The 21458-nt window shown below is 34.3% G+C and overlaps 1 protein-coding gene across 1 annotated transcript; it reads left to right on the top strand.

The window, feature by feature from the left end:
- Positions 1 to 16975: 16975 nt before the first annotated feature.
- Positions 16976 to 21018, top strand: LOC101891696 (pyrimidodiazepine synthase). The gene is made up of 4 exons (XM_059119626.1): positions 16976 to 17132; positions 17337 to 17920; positions 20362 to 20486; positions 20745 to 21018. The coding sequence occupies exons 1-4, from the start codon at positions 17105 to 17107 to the stop codon at positions 20773 to 20775; spliced, it is 768 nt and encodes a 255-aa protein (XP_058975609.1). The 5' UTR covers positions 16976 to 17104; the 3' UTR covers positions 20776 to 21018.
- Positions 21019 to 21458: the final 440 nt, after the last annotated feature.

Here is a 21458-nt window from a genome sequence, read left to right on the forward strand (position 1 = left end):
TTTGGCACTAGTTCTAAGTCTCATTGAACAAAATTAGTCTCTGGACATTTGAAGTCGATCTAGCCATGTCTGTCCGTCCTTCTCCCTCTCTAAGATGTGTGCACGATATCTCTAGAAGGAAGTATCCAATTTGGTCCCCACTTTGAACATTGTGATATTTCTTCAGAATCCAGATCGATCTCGAAAATGAGCAATGTTGATTCTCTCCGCAAAATTGTCTTGCGCAAATTGTCGACATTTTCAGTAAATTTCAAAAAAATATTTTAAACATGTTTTTCTTCTATATTTTGGCGAAGAATCGTAGACTTTTTAAACTAGGAATAATTAAAAATTGTTTTCTCTCAGCCATTTGGCTACAGAGGGCATATATCATTTGATACGGCCTAGGTATCTTTGGACCAACTCCCTTTCAGCACATTTGGAGTCGATCTAGAAGTGTCTGTCCATTCGGCGATCCGTGCACGTTAACTCTCGTAAGCAGTGTCCGATTTAGTCTAAATTTGGTACATCGTAATATTATTATCAAACTTAGATCGAGTTCGGAGATGGGCAATATCGATCCTCTGCTTCTGGTACCTCCCCCACAAAGGGTCAAAATTTTGAGTATTCATGAAGCTCATAAAACACGAAATTAACATCCGATTCCATTCAGACTTGACACATCCTAATATTTCCATCAACACAGGATCTGTTATAAAACGGAAGAGATAGGAATATTCCTTCTGGTGCCTCCCCTACAACATTTTGAATATCCATGAAGGTCATATGACGCGAAATAAGCATCAGGTTCTCTTTATATTTCACACATCAAATTAGTTCTACTAGCACAAAATCTGCTGTGAAGATGATATAAATCGGTCCACTCCTTCTGGTGTATACCCCCACAAAGGGTCAAAATTTTGAATATTCATGAAGCTCATAAAATACGGAATTAACATACATTAACATAACATAGAGATTGGATTAACACTTCTGGTATATGGGGAATTTTATTATTTATTATTATTATTATTATTATTATTATTATTATTATTATTATTATTATTATTATTATTATTATTATTGCTAGTATTATTATTATTATTATTATATTATTATTATTATTATTATTATTATTATTATTATTATTATCATATTATTATTATTATTATTATTATTGTTATTATTATTATTATTATTATTATTATTATTATTATTATTATTATTATTATGATTATTATTATTATTATTATTATTATTATTATTAGTATTATTATTATTATTTTTTTATTATTATTATTATTATTATTATTATTATGATTATTATTATTATATTATTATTATTATTATTATTGTTATATTATTATTATTATTATTATTATTATTATTATGATTATATTATTATTATTATATTATTATTATTATTTTATTATTATTATATATTATTATTATTATTATTATTATTATTATTATTATTATTATTATTATTATTATTATTATTATTATTATTATTATTATTATTATTATTATTATTATTATTATTATTATTATTATTATTATTATTATATTATTATTATTATTATTATTATTATTATTATTATTATTATTATTATTATTATTATTATTATTATTATTATATTATTATTATTATTATTATTATTATTATTATTATTATTATTATTATTATTATTATTATTATTATTATTATTATTAGTATTATTATTATTATTATTATTATTATTATTATTATTATTATTATTATTATTATTATTATTATTATTATTATTATTATTATTATTATTATTATTATTATTATTATTATTATTATTATTATTATTATTATATTATTATTATTATTATTATTATTATTATTATTATTATTATTATTATTATTATTATTATTATTATTATTATTATTATTATTATTATTATTATTATTATTATTATTATTATTATTATTATTATTATTATTATATTATTATTATTATTAGTATTATTATTATTATTATTATTATTATTATTATTACTATTATTATTATTATTATTACTATTGCAACACTATTATGAAGATTATCCAAAATATTCTCACATACTTTTTATTATGACAAAATCATTCCAATAAAATTTTAATTGATTTTTGCATATGAATGTAAAATAACAATTTCAATGTAATCTAACGTCATGTGTATATTTCCTCCAAAAATATATCTGGTTCCTCCAAAAATTGTTTAAAAAGTCCACGCCTTAGGTGATTTAAAGTTCCTCCAAAAATATATCTGGTTCCTCCAAAAATTGTTTAAAAAGTCCACGCCTTAGGTGATTATTATTATTATTATTATTATTATTATTATTATTATTATTATTATTATTATTATTATTATTATTATTATTATTATTATTATTATTATTATTATTATTATTATTATTATTATTATTATTATTATTATTATTATTATTATTATTATATATTATTATTATTATTATATTATTATTATTATTATTATTATTATTATTATTATTATTATTATTATTATTATTATTATTATTATTATTATTATTATTATTATTATTATTATTATTATTATTATTATTATTATTATTATCACTATTGCAACACTATTATGAAGATTATCTAAAATATTCTCACATACTTTTTATTATGACAAAATCATTCCAATAAAATTTTAATTGATTTTTGCATATGAATGTAAAATAACAATTTCAATGTAATCTAACGTCATGTGGTACTCAATGCAATCAATCATAAAAAGCCATTTAATGAAAATTGTCACGTTCCAAAATAATTGATATTAAAAATTGCTAATTTTTCGCATAATAATTGGAATTGATTTTTCAAAAAAAATCTAAAAATTCTTCAATTTGTCACAGGGAATGAGAAACAGAACGCTGTTGGTCTTGTTTGCAATGTGAGAATATTTCCATGACACAGAGAGAGAGAGAGAGAGACATAGAATGTGTGAGAGAGCCGCTAGAGTAAGGCAAGGTAAGGTTTGTGTCTTAAGTCTTTTGTTATTTCACGCAGCCACAATGCAATAGAAAAAACATAAAATATTATATTATAAAAACTTTTTTGGTTCATTTGCATTTGATATAAAAATTGAAATTTTATTGCATATTAATTGAAATTGATTTTTCAAAAAAAGCTTGAAATTCTTAAAATTGTTTAAAAGTAGAGGGAAACATAGCGTTATTGATTTTAGTTGCAATGTGAGAACATTTCCATGATAGAAAGAGAGAATGTGTGAGAGAGCCACTAGAGTAAGTCAAGGCAAGGTTTGTGTCTTAAGTCTTTTGTTATTTTATTCAGTCACAATTCAAAAACAACAAAATATTCGATAGAAGTTGGAATTTTTTACAAAAAATTTGTATTTTTTTCTCGCCTTGCAGCCCGAGGCTGGAATTTCTGTTTACAATACCAGATCACAAATATTTTCTGCGATGTTTTTAAAAAATTCTCAAAAATGTGCCTTAAGGCATTTATTCTCCCCCAATGAATCATTTGCAAAATTATTTGTTTATTTGTTCAACTCACATTAGCACCTTGTTGAAAGCAACAAAAAACAGAAAATACTGAACGCCAACAACCCCGCTGATGCATCAACACATCGTATTTGCCAACGATGAGACAGTTCATCGGCATTCTTTGTCGGCAAATTGCAATATTAGATCATACATTGGCAAATAACAAATAATCATTCATTTGCCGGTAATTGGCAAAACGTTAATGTGCAACACGCCGGGAGTCCAGGTCAAAATTACTTAAACTAATGTTTATGAAAATAAACCCAATGGAGATTGATTGCCCTGCAGGGAAATATCTTTGCACCACAAATTGGGCCATAACAGTAGGAGACAACCCACCACCAGCCAACCAAATCCAATACTGACTTGCACCAATAATCGATTTACTTGTGATTTCACCTATTCACACACTCTGGCACACTCTCTCGCCACAGGGTTAGCGTAATAACATCGTGGTATTTTGTATCACTTAAAGTAATAGTTGCTGGCAACCAGTACCTCCCCAAACAAAAATTGCAATTCCTCCTTCATACGCTTTGCAATTCCATGTCGTAAAAATAAAGCACAGCGCAGCGACGTGTCAGGTTAGTGTGTGATTTAATTTTCATTACAATTATTATTTTTTTTTATTTTTTTGTTTTAGCGGGTGTTACACAATATTGCTGCCCTTTCCCCATATTGACCAAGAAAACAATTGCCAGCCATGCTCCAGCGAAATGTTTTGCGATTTATTTATGCGGACATATGAAACTTTGCATTATTTGCCAAAAACAAAAAAAAACGAAAAACATACATTATCAGTGCTTAGAGTGTTGTTATTGTTGTAGATAATGTTTTGTCGAACTTTTTCCGCTGGTCCCATATCGATTTGATGTCAGACTGCCAAAAAGAGGTTATGAGTCATATTACCTACGAGGCACAGTGGGTGAAATTGGGCAGGAAAGACGAAATATTTCTTTAATGAGAGAGGATAAAATTTTCTTTAATAAGAAGAGCTTTTGCTCTCTTCAGAGAACAGCTATAGCTCTTCTCTCAGAAGAACTTGTCTTCAATGAGAATTTCTACGAGAAGATCATTGTATGGTCTTCAATGGAGAAGACCATCGTTTGGTCTTCTGTGGCGAAGACCATCGATTGGTCTTCTGTGGCGAAGACCATCGATTGGTCTTCTGTGGCGAAGACCATCGATTGGTCTTCTGTGGCGAAGACCATCGATTGGTCTTCTGTGGCGAAGACCATCGATTGGTCTTCTGTGGCGAAGACCATCGATTGGTCTTCTGTGGCGAAGACCATCGATTGGTCTTCTGTGGCGAAGACCATCGATTGGTCTTCTGTGGCGAAGACCATCGTTTGGTCTTCTGTGGCGAAGACCATCGATTGGTCTTCTGTGGCGAAGACCATCGATTGGTCTTCTGTGGCGAAGACCATCGATTGGTCTTCTGTGGCGAAGACCATCGATTGGTCTTCTGTGGCGAAGACCATCGATTGGTCTTCTGTGGCGAAGACCATCGATTGGTCTTCTGTGGCGAAGACCATCGATTGGTCTTCTGTGGCGAAGACCATCGATTGGTCTTCTGTGGCGAAGACCATCGATTGGTCTTCTGTGGCGAAGACCATCGATTGGTCTTCTTTGGCGAAGACCATCGATTGGTCTTCTGTGGCGAAGACCATCGATTGGTCTTCTGTGGCGAAGACCATCGATTGGTCTTCTGTGGAGAAGACCATCGATTGGTCTTCTATGGAGAAGACCATCTTCTGGTCTTCTATGGAGAAGACCATCTTCTGGTCTTCTATGGAGAAGACCATCTTCTGGTCTTCTATGGAGAAGACCATCTTCTGGTCTTCTATGGAGAAGACCATCTTCTGGTCTTCTATGGAGAAGACCATCTTCTGGTCTTCTATGGAGAAGACCATCTTCTGGTCTTCTATGGAGAAGACCATCTTCTGGTCTTCTATGGAGAAGACCATCTTCTGGTCTTCTATGGAGAAGACCATCTTCTGGTCTTCTATGGAGAAGACCTTTGGGTTTTCTATGGCGAAGACCTTCTGATTTTCTGTAACGAAGACCTTCTGCTCTTCTATGAAGAAGACCTTATGCTCTTCTCTGGAGAAGACCTTCTGCTCTTCTCTGGAGAAGACCTTCTGCTCTTCTCTGGAGAAGACCTTCTGCTCTTCTCTGGAGAAGAACTTCTGCTCTTCTCTGGAGAAGACCTTCTGCTCTTCTCTGGAGAAGACCTTCTGCTCTTCTCTGGAGAAGACCTTCTGCTCTTCTCTGGAGAAGACCTTCAGCTCTTCTCTGGAGAAGACCTTCAGCTCTTCTCTGGAGAAGACCTTCAGCTCTTCTCTGGAGAAGACCTTCTGCTCTTCTCTGAGAAGACTTTTTACTCTCCACTGAGAAAAGAATTTCTACTCTTCTCTGAGAAGACTTTTTTGTCTTCTATGAGAATACCTATTAGTATTCTTTTAGGTGACCCCAAGCTCTTCTCATAGAAGAGTTTCCTTATCATCATTTTTTTTTGTTTTTCTTTCTCCCCACTGTGCCCCAAGTCTTTTTGAATTTAACACCCCCATCACCTTCTCTTTCTTTCTCTCTTCGATTATTGTTGTCACTTTAAAGTGGTGTTTATTAAACGAAATGAACTAATCTGCCGGCCCTCTTGTGCCTCGGCACAAGTTCGTTCGTTTCGGTTTCATTATCATTACAATTATTATTATTGTTATGATTTTTAAATTTTGAATTCATAACTAGGTGGGAGTGAGTGTGTGTGTATGCGTATGCGTTCATGTTTTTTTGTATGGTTTTTGCACTCAAACTTTGTCTACAATTAATTCATCCACCTAGACTGACGTCCCGAACTGAATGACTGACGTGGTGGTAATAAAATAAAATAAATTGAAATATAAAAAAAATTAATCGATGATGAATATTTATTACTTTGGCACGCATTTTTCCGTGTTTTTCCTTTTAAAGAGTTTTAGTGTGGCCTGGGGAAGGGGGGAGGGGGGACAGCCTACCCACAGATTGAGGGTGCCTCGTGTGGAATACAAAAATAGTTTTTTTGCAAATGTTTTTTTTTATTTTTACAACCATCCACCAAAGGCTTCACGAAAACCATTCCTCTCTTCCCCCCTCTCTCTCTTTTTCTCTCTCACATACACACACCATAAAGGTGTCACTACGCCGGTGTCTTGTTTTTGTTGTTATTTTCGTTTTTCGAATTGTTGTTAATCACTGTCATGTTTAATATGAAATCGTTTTGAATTCTAGTTTTTTGCTGTGGTTCTAATCGAAATCAAATAAATTTAGTATTTTTTCTAGATTCTAAGTCGACATTAGAATGAAATTGTTAAATTGTTGAATGATTGAATATGGCGATTGTTAATTCGTTTTCAATAGAATTTCTGAGTGATGAATATTTGTGAGAATGAGTAAATGTTTTCAATTTTTATGGAATCCAATAATTCATCTGTTTACAGGTCACTGATTTAATCAATTATGGGAAAATTAGTTATTACAGAAAATTGTCACGATTTCCAGCTACTAATTGTGGGAATTGAAGGTCTAGATTTTATGGATTTTTATCAATAATAAATGTTTTCAATTTAATTGAATTTTGGGTAGCAATGAAACGGAAAGGGAAGTGAAAAGTAATGTTTGTTGCTTAAGTCTTTTGTTTGATTAACAAAGGGAGGAATTTGATTTGATCCGACCAAAATGTAACTCATCGAAAGAACGATTTTGGACCTTAGGTCCCTTTGGACCAAATCCGTTTCAGGACATATGAAGTCGATCTAGCGATTTCCATCTTCCCGTCTGTCTCTCTGGCTGGTTGGTACGCACGATAACTCTCGAAGGGAGTATCCGATTTGGTTCAAACTTGGTATATCGAAATATTATTTGCAATCTTAGATTGAGTTCGAAGATGGAAAATGTTGGTCGACTCCATCAAGTACCTCCCCCACAAAGGGTCAAAATTTTAAATAATTAAAAGTCTTACAAAATGTGATGTAAGAGTCAGATTGTCTTCAAATTACACACATCGCAATATTTTTATTAACCCAAGGTCTGGCGTGCAGATGGAATATATCGGTCCACTCCTTATGGTACCTCCCACACAAAATGTCAACATTTTTACAGAAAATAATTTACTGCACAGAACGAGAATAGATATTCCAATTTTGCCCCAACTTTGCAAATTCTAATATTTGCATCAGTGCTAAGTCAGGTGAGAAAATGGACAATATCGGTCCATTCCTTCTGGTACCTTACCCACAAAGGGTCTAAATTTCGAAAAATTATAACTCTTATAAAATGTGATGTAAGTGTCTGATTATCTTCAAATTTCACACATCGAAATATTTGTATTAACCCAAGGTCTGGCGTGCAAATGGAATATATCGGTCCACTCCTTCCCGTACCTCCCACACAAAATGTCAACATTTTCAACGAAAATAATTTACTGCACAGAACGAGAAAGGGTAATTCGATTTTGCCCCAACTTTGCAAATCGTAATATTTGCATAAGTGCTAAGTCAGGTGCGTAAATGGACAACATAGGTCCACTATATCAAGTACCTCCTCCACAAAGGGTCTAAATTTCGAATAATTATAACCCTTATAAAATGTGATGTAAGAGTCCGATTGTCCTTAAATTACACACATCACAATATTTTTATTAACCCAAGGTCTGCTGAGAAAATGGAATTTATCGGCCAACTCCTTCTGGTACCTCCCCCACAAAGGCAGAAAATTTTGAATGTCCATTAGGCTCATAAAACGCGAAATTAACATCTGATTCCATTCAGATTTGGTAGATCTCAATATTTCCATCAACACAAGATCTGTTATAAAGTTGGTAGAGATCGGACCAGTCCTTCTGGTACCTCCCCCACAAAGGGTTAAAGTTTGCAATAACCAAAACGTATATAAAATCCAAAATAAGCGTCCGGTTCTCTCCAAATTATACACATCACAATATTTTTAATAGCCCAAAGTCTGGCGTGAAGATGGATTATATCGGTCCACTCCTTCTGGTACCTCCCCCACAAAGGGTCAAAATTTTGAATATCCGTGAAACTCATAAAACGCGAAATTAACATCCGATTCCTTTCAAACTCAGTACATCTCAATATTTTCATCAACCCAAAATCTGTTATAAAAATGGAAGAGATCGAGCCATTTCCTCTGGTACCTCCCCCACAAAAGGGTCAAAGTTTTGAATAATTATATCTCTCATAAAGTGGAAAATAAGCTTTCGATTCTCTTAAAATTTTACACATCACAATCTTTTTATTAACCCAAGGTCTGGCGTGAAGATTGAATATATCGGTCGACTCCTTCTAGTACCTCCCCCACACAGAGTGTTAAAATTTTAAATATCCATGAAGCTCATAAAACGCGAAATTAACATCCGATTCCATTCGGACTTGGCACATCTCAATATTTCCATCAACACAAGATCTGTTATAAAGATGGCAGGGATCGGACCATTCCCTCTGATACCTCCCCCACAAAGGGTCAAAATTTTGAAAAACAAAGAAGGTGAAATATGCATCCAACTCTCTTCAAATTTCACACAGACAAACTTTTTTGCCAACACAAGATCTCTTGTGAATATGATAAATATCTGCGAACCCCTTCTGGTACCTCGCCCACACACAATTTCACAATTTCCCAGTCGGCGATTCTTTAAAACTTGCTATTCCTATATGATTCTCTCTAGAATTTCTATCAAAAGTTATTGACCTTTTTTGTGAAATATAGACTCCTTGAGCCCCGCCTCCCATGAAAATCTTTGTATCTATTCGACAATAAAACATTGTTACAAAAAATAGTAGGTTAAGGCCAAATACCAAGTCAAACCCTTTTGAAATGAGACCATTAAACTCTTGAACCAATTAAACGAAAAAAAAAAATCCAAAAAAAAAAAAACCGACAAAAAATGTAAAGAGATATCCAAAGCGTGATATGAACTCCAAAACTCAATTATTTGCAGTAATAGGCAAATGGACCACCAGACAACTCAATTATGTACACACATACATTAAGAGATGTATGTTTGTATGTACGCAAATACAATTATGTTTTCATATCCATTAATTCGAACAAGTGATGAAATCTTATCCACAGGCATAAATACCAAGCAAAACGATCTGTGAGCTTACCTTTATCCCTCCTCTCCAACTGTTGTCAACACAAACAACATTTAATAGAAAAAAAGTAAATTTTGAAATTGTAACAATCATTGCCAAACCTGTCCCTCCAGTCATTCATCTCTCCCTCCATCTCTCTCGCCATCTCATACAAATAAGACGATAGCCAGTAAAAGAGAGACCACCAACAACAACAAAAAAACAAGTAAGCAAAGGCTATAGTCGTGCGGGGCCGACCATGTGATACCCTACAACACTACAATATGTTCGAAGCTCCCTTATGTCCAAATTTATTTTGGAAGATTTCGCTTTTGAAATTCTGTGACGGAGCACTGCCCAGATATTACCCTTAGCATTTTGACAAGGGACATTTGCCCAATATTTACGCACTCCGTCGTATTTTGCGATCATCTCCAAAAGCAAGAGGCCCCTCTGTATCTCCAAATTTAGACTCTTTAGACTGGCTATATTCGTCAACGAAATCAGCAAAAAAGGCAGAAGTTCGCATTATGTGTATTTCGCCTATCGCCTGTAAGTAATGTTGGTATTTTTCAGACAAAAGTAGTGGTCCATTCTACCCGCTGTCCTAAACTCTAACTTAATGCGAGGTTTCGTGTCCTTTGGTTTCTATTTGTGACCTTTATAACGGCTGCAAAATCTGGAACATTTTTAGTTGTTGGTCCATTTCAACAACTAAATATATTGCGGACATCTTTGAAAACAATAGGCCTAGCCCTTCTGAGCCTATCCCTACCCATTTCGTGAGGATCGGACGATAATTGCAATCTGTATATAATACCCCAAACCTGTGTTGTAAGGTGGAAAAATATTACAAAATGTGCACCTTAATATTATAAGTCAAATTGAAAAAATCGCATGCGATAAAAAATATGAAAAAATAAAATAATGTCACAAAATGCTAAAAAATCTATATTAGGATCATTTTTGACTTATTTTTATGCGATTTTTTTAGATTTTATACTTTTATGTCAAGAGGGCATTCTGAATTGACAAAATTTGTCAAAATCGGTCCAGCCATTCTTGATATATAAGCATTTTAGTTAACATCCCCTTCCTTTATTTATACACATTGTATATATTTCGCTATATATATCCGATATATTTACTATCGGCATCTACGTAACGGTCAGAATTGACCTGTTCGTTTATTTATGATTTAGCTGGGACTAAAAATATTCGCGGTATAATGGAAATTTGACTTTTATTTAACACAAATATTATAGTCTTTTTCACCCACTAAATATTACCCGATGACCATCAAAATCGGAAGGATTCTGCCCAGCCCGAAGCTTTAGCCCCATGCTAACTTCCGCGTCGATTGGTCAATAATTGCGACCTGTAGAGCAACTGCAAAATCAGGAAATTTTTCAGTTTTTGGTCCATTTCGACACCTAAATATTGTGCGATCATCTCCAAAAGAAATAGGGTTCTATTCTGACCTTATCCCCACCTTCATTCTAAATTTCATGAAGATCGGGCCATAATTGCGACCTGTAGAGTGATTACAAATTAACATGGACAGACGGACAGACGGACAGACGGACAGACGGACGGACGGACATACATAGCTAGATCGACTCAGCTCGGCGAGATAGGAAGATCCATATATACTTTCCTATGTGGGAAATCAATATTTCGAGGTGTTACATAATTTTTGGCCCAATCAAACTTATAATACCCCCAACACAAAGTGTTGTAGGGTATAACAACTAAAATAAAAAGTGTTTCAATTTCCAAGCAAATCCATAAAAAATAGAAATAAAAACAACAACTTGTCGACGAGATATATCAGCTTTAGATATAGGTTAAATGGAGACATAAACCCCCTCCCCAGCCCGAGTAAGCAAAGCAAAGTGCCAGTAACACTTGTCGTCGCCTGTTTGCTTGGCAACGTATCGTTGTAATGCAATTCGATTCCCTTTTGGCTTTTTTTACACAGCTGGTTATGTGACAATGTAGTTGTGTGCGTATGTGTGTCGGCTGTGATTGTCATCGAACAACATCGATCATCGTATCAAATTTTGTGATGTCACATGTCATTCATTTTCTCGTTCGTTCGATCATCACCTGGCCACAAGATTGTTTTTTTTTTCGAGGAAAAATGTGAAATATTTGGAATGCTGGAATTTGCCTAATTTCGACAAAGGGCAAATGGGTCAAAAATTCTGTTTGGGGAAAGGGTAGATATAACAGAGATCAATAAATTTGGACCAGAGGACACTGAAGTCAATGCCTTTATTTTAAAATAGAAAATTATTAAACAGAGGTCCATGAGTTGTAACCAAAACCCAGGACCAGAGTTCAACGACAATGGACCAGACGTCAATGACTTTTGACTAGAGGTCAATCACTATTGACATGAGGTCAATGATTATTGACCAGAGGTCAATGACTATTTACCGGAGGTCAATTACTATTGACCAGAGGTCAATTACTATTGACCAGAGGGCAATGACTATTGACCAAAGTCTATGACCATTGACCCGTAGTCAATGCCTATTGACCAGAAGTCAATGGTTATTGACCAGAGGTCAATGATTATTGACCAGAGGTCAATGATTATTGACCAGAGGTCAATGGTTATTGACCAGAGGTCAATGCCTATTGACCAGAAGTCAATGGTTATTGACCAGAGGTCAATGCCTATTGACCAGAAGTCAATGGTTATTGACCAGAGGTCAATGACTATTGGCCAGAGATCAATTACTATTGACCAGAGGTCAATTACTATTGACCAGAGGTCAATTACTATTGACCAGAAGTCAATTACTATTGACCAGAAGTCAATGACTTTTGACCAAAGGCCAATGACTATTGGTCAGAGGTCAATTACTATTGACCAGAGATCAATTACTATTGACCAGAAGTCAATGACTAATGACCAGAAGTCAATGACTTTTGACCAGAGGTCAATTACTATTGACCAGAGGTCAATTATTATTGACCAGAGGTCAATTATTATTGACAAGAGGTCAATTACTATTGACCAGAGGTCAGTAACTACTGACCAGAGGTCAATGACTACTGACCAGAGGTCAATGACTACTGACCAGAGGTCAATGACTATTGACCAGAGGTCAATGACTATTGGCCAGAGGTCAATGACTATTGGCCAGAGGTCAATTACTATTGGCCAGAGGTCAATTACTATTGGCCAGAGGTCAATGACTATTGACCAGAGGTCAATGTCTATTGACCAGAAGTCAATGTCTATTGACCAGAGGTCAATGACTATTGACGAGGGGTCAATTACTATTGACCAGAGGTCGATGATTGTTGACCAGAGGTCAATGATTATTGACCAGAGGTCAATGATTATTGACCAGATGTCAATGGTTATTGACCAGATGTCAATGGTTATTGACCAGAGGTCAATGATTATTGACCAGAGGTCAATGGTTATTGACCAAAGGTCAATGATTATTGACCAGAGGTCAATGGTTATTGACCAGAGGTCAATGATTATTGACCAGAGGTCAATGGTTATTGACCAAAGGTCAATGATTATTGACCAGAAGTCGATGGTTATTGACCAAAGGTCAATGATTATTGACCAGAGGTCAATGCCTATTGACCCGAGGTCAATGATTATTGACCAGAGGTCAATACATATTGACCCGAGGTCAATACATATTGACCAGAAGTCAATGCCTATTGACCCGAGGTCAATGATTATTGACCAGAGGTCACTGCCTATTGACCCGAGGTCAATACATATTGACCCGAGGTCAATGCCTATTGACCCGAGGTCAATACATATTGACAAGGGGCCAATAATTACTGACCAGAGGTCAATGATTATTGATCTAAGAACAAGGAGTCAATGATAATTGACCAAAAGTCAATGGGTATTGAAAAATTCTAAATTTTTGTGGAAGTGAATTTTTTTTTTAAATTTTAAAGAGCTGTATTTTTGCATATTTTGGAATATTTTTGAAATAATTAAGATTTTCGAGGAAACTTTTAGTTTCTATATAAATATATATTCTTTGATTTTATTATTAAAAAAATTTTGAAGATGGAATTTTTTCCAAAATTAAAAAAAAGTTGAATAAAAATAAATAATAAAATAATGGTTTTCAAAGATTCCAGATATTTAAGAACGTTTTTAGAATTCGCCTGGCCTTATTAATATTCATTGCTCCACCCTCTTTGAAATTATTTATTGGATTTTAATATTCAAAACTATTTGACAAACATGTCGAAAACAAAGGCATTTTTCAATTTTCCTAAAAACTCCCATAAGTGTGGCGACACACAACACACGACCCAGCATGTTGCACAAGCAGCTGTTGCCTGTGGTTGAGGAATTTGTCACTTGATTTGAATTTTTTTTTTCAAAATTCCAAAAATTGTTACAAATTCTTTATGCATGCCTTAAGGAAACAGAAAAAAACGACAACAAGGTAAACAACTGTCCCCAAGATAATTTATTAAGTCACCCAAAATAAGTCCCCCGCCCCCTTTTTCCATCGACAACTCCACTACACCATATTAAATTGAGCATAACTTTCGTGTGAAGTTTGGGTGGGGGAAGGCTTGGAGGGGGAAGGATAGGAATAATAAATAAAGTGGCAGTGGTGCGACAAGAATACTTTTGAACCATAACCGCCAATAACGCCGCAACACCGTCAATCATTTAGTTAACAATAAAAGGCGAGATTTGTTTTCAACGCATTTTCACAAATCATTTCGACAAATTGATTGTTGGTTGTTTGGTCGGTGTGACAGAGTGGCAAAGGCGGAGTTGTAAGCCAGCACACGTACAGACATGCACACATGTATGTGGCTGGGAATATTGTATCATGTCATGTAATAATTAACATGGCTTTTAAATCTTCATCAATTTTTTTTTGTGGGGGGAGGTGGGATTTTTTGTTGGAAATTTGAAATCCATACAGCCAACTTCCAAGACAATCGAATTTTTATCCGTAATTAAAGTGATTGAGTTAATAAAGTGGACGGACGGACGGTCGGTCGAACAGATATTTAAAACATAGATACTTAATATTCACATATGATTATTTCTTTTTAAATTAACAATTTTCAAAACCGTCTGGTGTGAGTGAGAATGTATCTGCCTAGTCTTGGTAGTTGGGGGGTCTATTGTTTTGCTTGGCCGCAGGAAAAATTTTGTACTTTTTTATAATTCCATACAATTATTACCCCGAAGAATGATGAGAATCGAAACAATCGACTTCTTATGGGAATATTACGCATATACCCCATACTTGACGTCCACATTGTCCGATGTACGCATTCTAAATTCTAAAGAAATACAAAAATGAACAATGGAAGGTTGAAAATAATAGTGGATTATTGAACTTTTTTGGATGCGACTTTTTTCTCAAATGGCACAGTGGGTTTTCGGGGGGAAAAATAGGGGCTGAATAGAATCAAACAAGGGATTCTATAAAGCATCTTCTTTTTCAAAATAATTTCCTGAAACGGAGTCAAAACAAAAAACGTTTTCAACAAAGAGAGAGAGCCATTGAACCCTTCCTAATAAGACTTTGGGACAAACTTATTTTCTTGATAATTACAGGAAAAATCCAGTAGATTATGAAAATAGAGCTCAAAATAGAAGACACGTATATCGGCATCTTCTTTTTTCAAAATAATTTCCTGAAACGGAGTCAAAACAAAAGAACATTTTAAACAAAGAAAGAGTCATTGAACCCTTCCCAACTAGACTTTGGGACAAACTTCATTTTTTTCCAATAATTGCAGGAAAAATCCAGTAGATTATGGAAATAGAGCTCAAAATAGAAAACACGTGTATCGGCATTTTGAAAGTTGACATTGCGAAGCAAACTAAATAGAGGGGGGAGGGGGGTCCCCTTCTAACCTCATTTTTTGAAATTTTCCGGATTAAGATTCCTTGGAAACGGAGTATTTTAGGCATACAGTCTCTTCAGCACTATTACTGATGGCAATAAAAGCTTTATTTTGGTCAGCAATTTTAACCCTCAAGCGAGTCATCAAAGGGGTCTTTTTGGGCCTTTTTTCAAAATATACTTAAAATCTCCCATTAAACGATCCCGTAGGCCGATAAAATATTCTATAAAATTATTTATCATAAAATTCTACTATAAGTCACAGAAGACTTGAAAACTCTAAATCTTACCTAAACACCAGGAATTCATAATTATTAAAAACACATTTTAGGGTTAAAACCGTACCTCATGGGAGTTTATGCAAAATTCTACTACAAAGGATCATTTTTGAACAATGACATTAAAGGCAAAAGTATTCTTCATCAAATTTCACTATAAGTCGCAAAAGAGAAGAAAACTCAATTTTCATTATATATTTAAAAAATATTTGCCTCAAAGTTACCACAAAAAACCGGAAATGTTTGCAAATTTTTCTACGAATTTTTTCCCCGGACTTTTTTTGAGTTAACGGCTGAAAGTAACATAACAATACGTTTTAGGCAAAAAATGCCAAAAGCAGAAAGATACTATACAAAATTTCACTAGGAAGTTCAGAATAAGGTATGCAGCTAGGTATAATAGTTTTTAAAAAATTTACATTAGAAATTACATATTTACGTTTTTTACTGCTAGTTTAATGCGCTCTTATTCTAAGTGAAAAATCTTCTCTAATACTTCATTTTAGAAGGGTGACGTCAATGACAAAAATATTCTTTATCAAATTTCACTTTTAGTCGCCAAAGACAAGAAATCTCTATCTCCATTATATATCAAGGAAATATTGGTATTAATTTTGACAAAAAGGCGAAAATTCTTTATATCTTTAAAGTAAGTTTTCATCGCCGCGAATCCCTGTATTTCCGTATTTACAGCCCTTTATTATATATGTTAAATTTATTTTAATTTTTATTCTTTGAAATATATTAAATAATTCATATTAATCGCTATATTCGTTAAAATGTTTAAGCAAAAGAGCTCTACTTTGTTCCCCACACTCTTGGTTATCACATACTACGTTACTTAATGACTAACTTCACTTGCCATCAAACAAACCGTGACTCTTGAAAGGAAAACGATATGGCAACCTTTCGGCATTTTCTTGTAATTTAGTGATTTTTCAATTTAAGGAGAGACCTTTAGATAAAATTTCCGTTACAATAATTCCTTACCGACTTAGCTGTCTTATTTTCCATTAATTTTCATTTATTTCAATTCATTAAATATTGAATTGATAAGATTAATTGAATTGAACTTTAAAAAGCAACGGTTGACATTGAACTAGTTCCTTGGCTCTGTTCAGAGAACAGCTAAATTGGAACATTGAACAAAAAAGTTCGCTTTATTGAATAAGTCCCTTGAACTTAGTTCATTCCAGAAACTTAATACATCGGGCTTGCTTGGTTTTTACAAGCTTTGAGAAAAACTAATTAATTTACAAATATTTTTATATAAATCCTAAAGGGGACAGCAACAATGAGCGGTGGAAAACATTTGGCCAAAGGTAGGACAACCCCCTTCCCCCTTATTTTGTGGTTTTGCATTGGAATGTTTCGGCAAGTCTATGCATGTAGTATACGTTGTTGTTGCTATCGACTAAATTAAGCCGACATGGCATTTCGAACAGAAAAAAAACATGATTCAATTATTTTTGTTGTTCTATTGATTCGATTGTGCAATTACTCTGTTATCTATCTCTCTTTTCAAGGTTCTGCCAAGCCTGAAGTACCCGATGACGGTAAATTATGTTTGTTCTCGATGCGCTTCTGTCCCTATGCCCATCGAGTTCACTTGGTGCTGGATGCCAAAAAGATACCCTACCACAGTGTTTTCATTAATCTGAACGAGAAACCAGAATGGCTGACTGAATACAGCCCCTTGGGAAAGGTGCCAGCTCTGCAATTACCCAAAGAGGAGGGCTGTCCACCGCTAATAGAATCCCTGGTCATTGCCGAGTATTTAGATGAAAAATATCCCGAACCTAAGCTTTATCCCACCGATCCATTGAAAAAGGCCCAAGATAAGATTTTAATTGAACGCTTTAATGCCGTCATCGGACCAATGTATAAAATATTCGTAAACAATGAAGTTTCACCCGGCACTATTACTGATGTCAGTAATGGTTTGGATATTTTCGAAAAGGAATTGCGGTCGCGTGGCACTGAATTCTTTGGTGGCGATAAGCCCGGCATGTTGGACTATATGATTTGGCCATGGTGCGAACGTTCGGCCATGTTGAAATATCTTTTGAGCGATAAATATGAAATGGATAAGGAACGTTTTGAGAAGTTGGTGAGTAAATGTGAGGCATAAGTTGAGTTTAGGGGCTATGCTTGGATTGACCTGAAATTTTTACCGCAGGTAGGTATTTGTAACCTGATTACGGCAATATAATTTTTTTGTGGGGGAAATACCCGGTTACCCAAAAGTTCGGATACAACATCCGGTTTATATCCGGTTCGGCGTAACCGATATCAATAATATGGGTATCATTTGAAAGCTTATGAATACCTATCCAACAAGTGGTCATATGATGGGGTAACTGGAACCGGTTTCGGAGAAATTTAGGAAAATGTGCATTTTTGTATGAGTAATTTTTGAAAAACCCATAAAAACTCGAAAATGGACCCATTATAGGGTCTTAAAATCTATACAATATATCATAGCTAACACTATTGCCTTTCCAAAATGGTGTCATATGTGTTGATATCTTTTGTAGTTCCGAAGATATTGACTTTTAAAGTCGTTACTTATGAAAGCAGTTTGAGTGAAGCCAAGTTTTGTGTCGGGTTTAACGTTGTTAATCTGCTTTGTTTTCAATTTGGTGTTGTTAGAATATTATGGGTCGCGTAGTCGGTGTTGGATATATCCCAGAGGAGAAAATCTTAAGCCCCGGCCGAAGGCCGGCTACTTACAAAAATTACAATTTTTAGAAAAACTATGGATCGCGTAGCTGGTGTTGGACATACCCTAGAGGAGAAAATCTTAAGCCCCGGCCGAAGGCCGGCTACTTACAAAAATTATAATTTTTAGAAAAACTATGGATCGCGTAGCCGGTGTTGGACATACCCTAGAGGAATCTTAAGCCCCGGCCGAAGGCCGGCTACTTACAAAATGTACAATTTTTAGAAAAACTATGGATCGCGTAGCCGGTGTTGGACATACCGCAGAGGAGAAAATCTTAAGCCCCGGCCGAAGGCCGGTTGCTTAAAAAAGCTATAAAGGTCAAAGTCAAATGCATCTAGACTGGTGAAAAATATAATTTAATGAATTCTATCTCTTATATCCACGGAACCACAAAAGATATCAACACATATGACACCATTTTGGAAAGGCAATAGTGTTAGCTATAATATAGTGTATAGATTTTAAGACCCTATAATGGGTCCATTTTCGAGTTTTTATAGGTTTTTCAAAAAGTACTCATACAAAAATGCAAATTTTCCTAAATTTCTCCGAAACCGGTTCCAGCATATGACCACTTGTTGGATAGGTATTTTCATAAGCTTTCAAATGATACCCATTTTATTGATATCGGTTACGTAGAACCGGATACAAACCGGATGTTGTATTCGAACTTTTGGGTCGAATAACCGTGTAACCGGGTATTTCCCCCACAAAAAAATTACATTGCCGTAATCAGGTTACAAATACCTACCTGCGGTAAAAATTTCAAAATGATCCGAGCATAGCCCCTAAACTCAACTTGCTCCGAAAATGTGCAGTATAGGTCAATTTTTGGCATAGGTTATCATTTAGTATTCGAAGGTTGGAAGGTTTCAGCTCAAATTTTCAATATAATTGTCTAAAGTTTTGCAATTTGGAAAAGGAGCGGCCGATTTTAGGCTTTTGGAGGAACTTTCAGCCAGTGTCTGGAATTTGGAACTTTGAGATCTTGAAAAGCATAACACATCGTTGCAAATATTATTCGATGTGAACCCGGTTTTCTTGTGAACCAAACAATATTTGTTTGGCCTAAGGACGAACCCTATCGAAATATGTGATAATCGGATCAGATTTAGATATAGCTCCCATATATCTTCAACCGATTTCAAGTTAATTCTTGTTCACCAAATGACCTAAATTTTGATAAATCCCACCGAATTCAGTCTAGAGGCAAGTACATCAAATTTGGAGAAAATTGGTTGAGATATAGCTATGTCTCCCATATATATTTTTCATCCTATTTGGGGTTTTAAGTCCGTAATATGCACTCCACAAGAATTATATTTTGTACCAGATATCAGATACAGCTCTGAAAGACGTGTATCAAATTTTGTCACGAACGGTTCAGATTTGGATATAGTTCCCATATATATCTTCAACCGATTCGGGTTAATTGTGCACCAAATAGCCAATATTGGACCAAAAGTCCTGACTTTTGGTTCATCCGACCGAATTCAGTCAGATTCAGATATCTCAGACCTCGGAAATATTTTTGCCAAATTTTATTAAGATTATTAAGATTTGGATATAGCTCCCATATATATCCTTACATTCGACCGAACTCAATCTGGAAGCAAGTACTCTACAAGAATGATATTTGGTACCAGATTTCAGATACAGCACAGAAATACCTCTTCGGGACGTACATTTCGATTTTGTGGAACTCGCGTCCGATATATATTTTTTTAATATAAAATTTTCAAAGTATTTAGGCTTAATTCCATTGTTGTTATTTTTATAAATCCTCCTTATACGTATTTTTAATCAAATCCCATTTTACATTCCAGCTTAAATGGCGTGATCTGATGGAAAAGGACGAGGCCGTGAAATGTTTCTATTTGGATGGCGAGACACATGCCAAGTTCATGAAGACCCGTCGTGATGGTGAACCCAACTATGATATGCTTGTTGTGTAAGGCCACATCCAATTTATATGCAATAACTATCAATTTATACATATACTCTATAATAACATATAACTTAAGGAAAATGTACTTCAAGGGAAAACTCTTGCATAAAAGATTTTAAAAAATATCCCCATATGGATTTAATCACATATTAAATAATGATAATAAACCGATACTTTATTCAGCTTCATATATACAAACATTTCCTGCATTCGCAAAGCATTCTCATCATTGTTCTATGAATTTTCTTTTTTCTGTTGCAGAAATCCTTGTAAACGTCAACGCACTTGCTAAGCAGCTTATACCTTTCCTGACTCCATTAGCCTCCCCACCTCCTTAATTTTTTACTTTATACGTTCAAGTGTAACGTATATTTGCTGTTCTGTACATACATATAATTGGCAAGCAAAAAATCGCTGTTTTTTTTCTTACATACATTATTTTTTTATATATTTTTTAGATAAGACATTTTTTACACATATCATTTTGTTTTGGACAAAAACCCGAAAGTAAATTGAAATAAAAAGAAAAAATACACATCACCCTTATTTTCGTTATCTCAAGGCGCTGGCAGTTTCATCGATGAATGTGCTGTTTATACCCCCCTACACCACATAGTGGTAAGGGTATTATGTATTTGTGCATTTGACTGTAACATGGAGAAGGAAGGATATATATATATATATATATATATATATATATATATATATATATATATATATATATATACCTCTGCCAACATGTACCAAGATCGGTCCGGATTTGGATATATCTGCATCGGATTTCGGGTTAATTGTGCACCAAATTGTCAATATCAGTCCAAATGAGTTGAATTTTTGCACATCCGACTAAATTCAGCCTTTAAGCAAGTATATCGAATTTGGTGAAAATCGGTTCAGATATAGCTATAGCTCCCATATATATGTTTCATCCGATTTGGTGTTAAAGTCCCTCACATTTGCAATATACACCCCACA

This window comes from Musca domestica, unplaced genomic scaffold (genome assembly GCF_030504385.1).
Source record: "Musca domestica strain aabys unplaced genomic scaffold, Musca_domestica.polishedcontigs.V.1.1 15, whole genome shotgun sequence".
Lineage (NCBI taxonomy): Eukaryota > Metazoa > Arthropoda > Insecta > Diptera > Muscidae > Musca > Musca domestica.

What these genes read in the sequence shown, in the direction of transcription:
- LOC101891696 (XM_059119626.1), top strand. Translation starts at nt 17,105, where the DNA reads ATGAGCGGTGGAAAACATTTGGCCAAAG. An exon ending in TGGAAAACATTTGGCCAAAG is followed by an intron (nt 17,133 to 17,336) that starts GTAGGACAACCC and finishes TCTCTTTTCAAG; the next exon opens with GTTCTGCCAAGCCTGAAGTA. An exon ending in AGGAACGTTTTGAGAAGTTG is followed by an intron (nt 17,921 to 20,361) that starts GTGAGTAAATGT and finishes TTTACATTCCAG; the next exon opens with CTTAAATGGCGTGATCTGAT.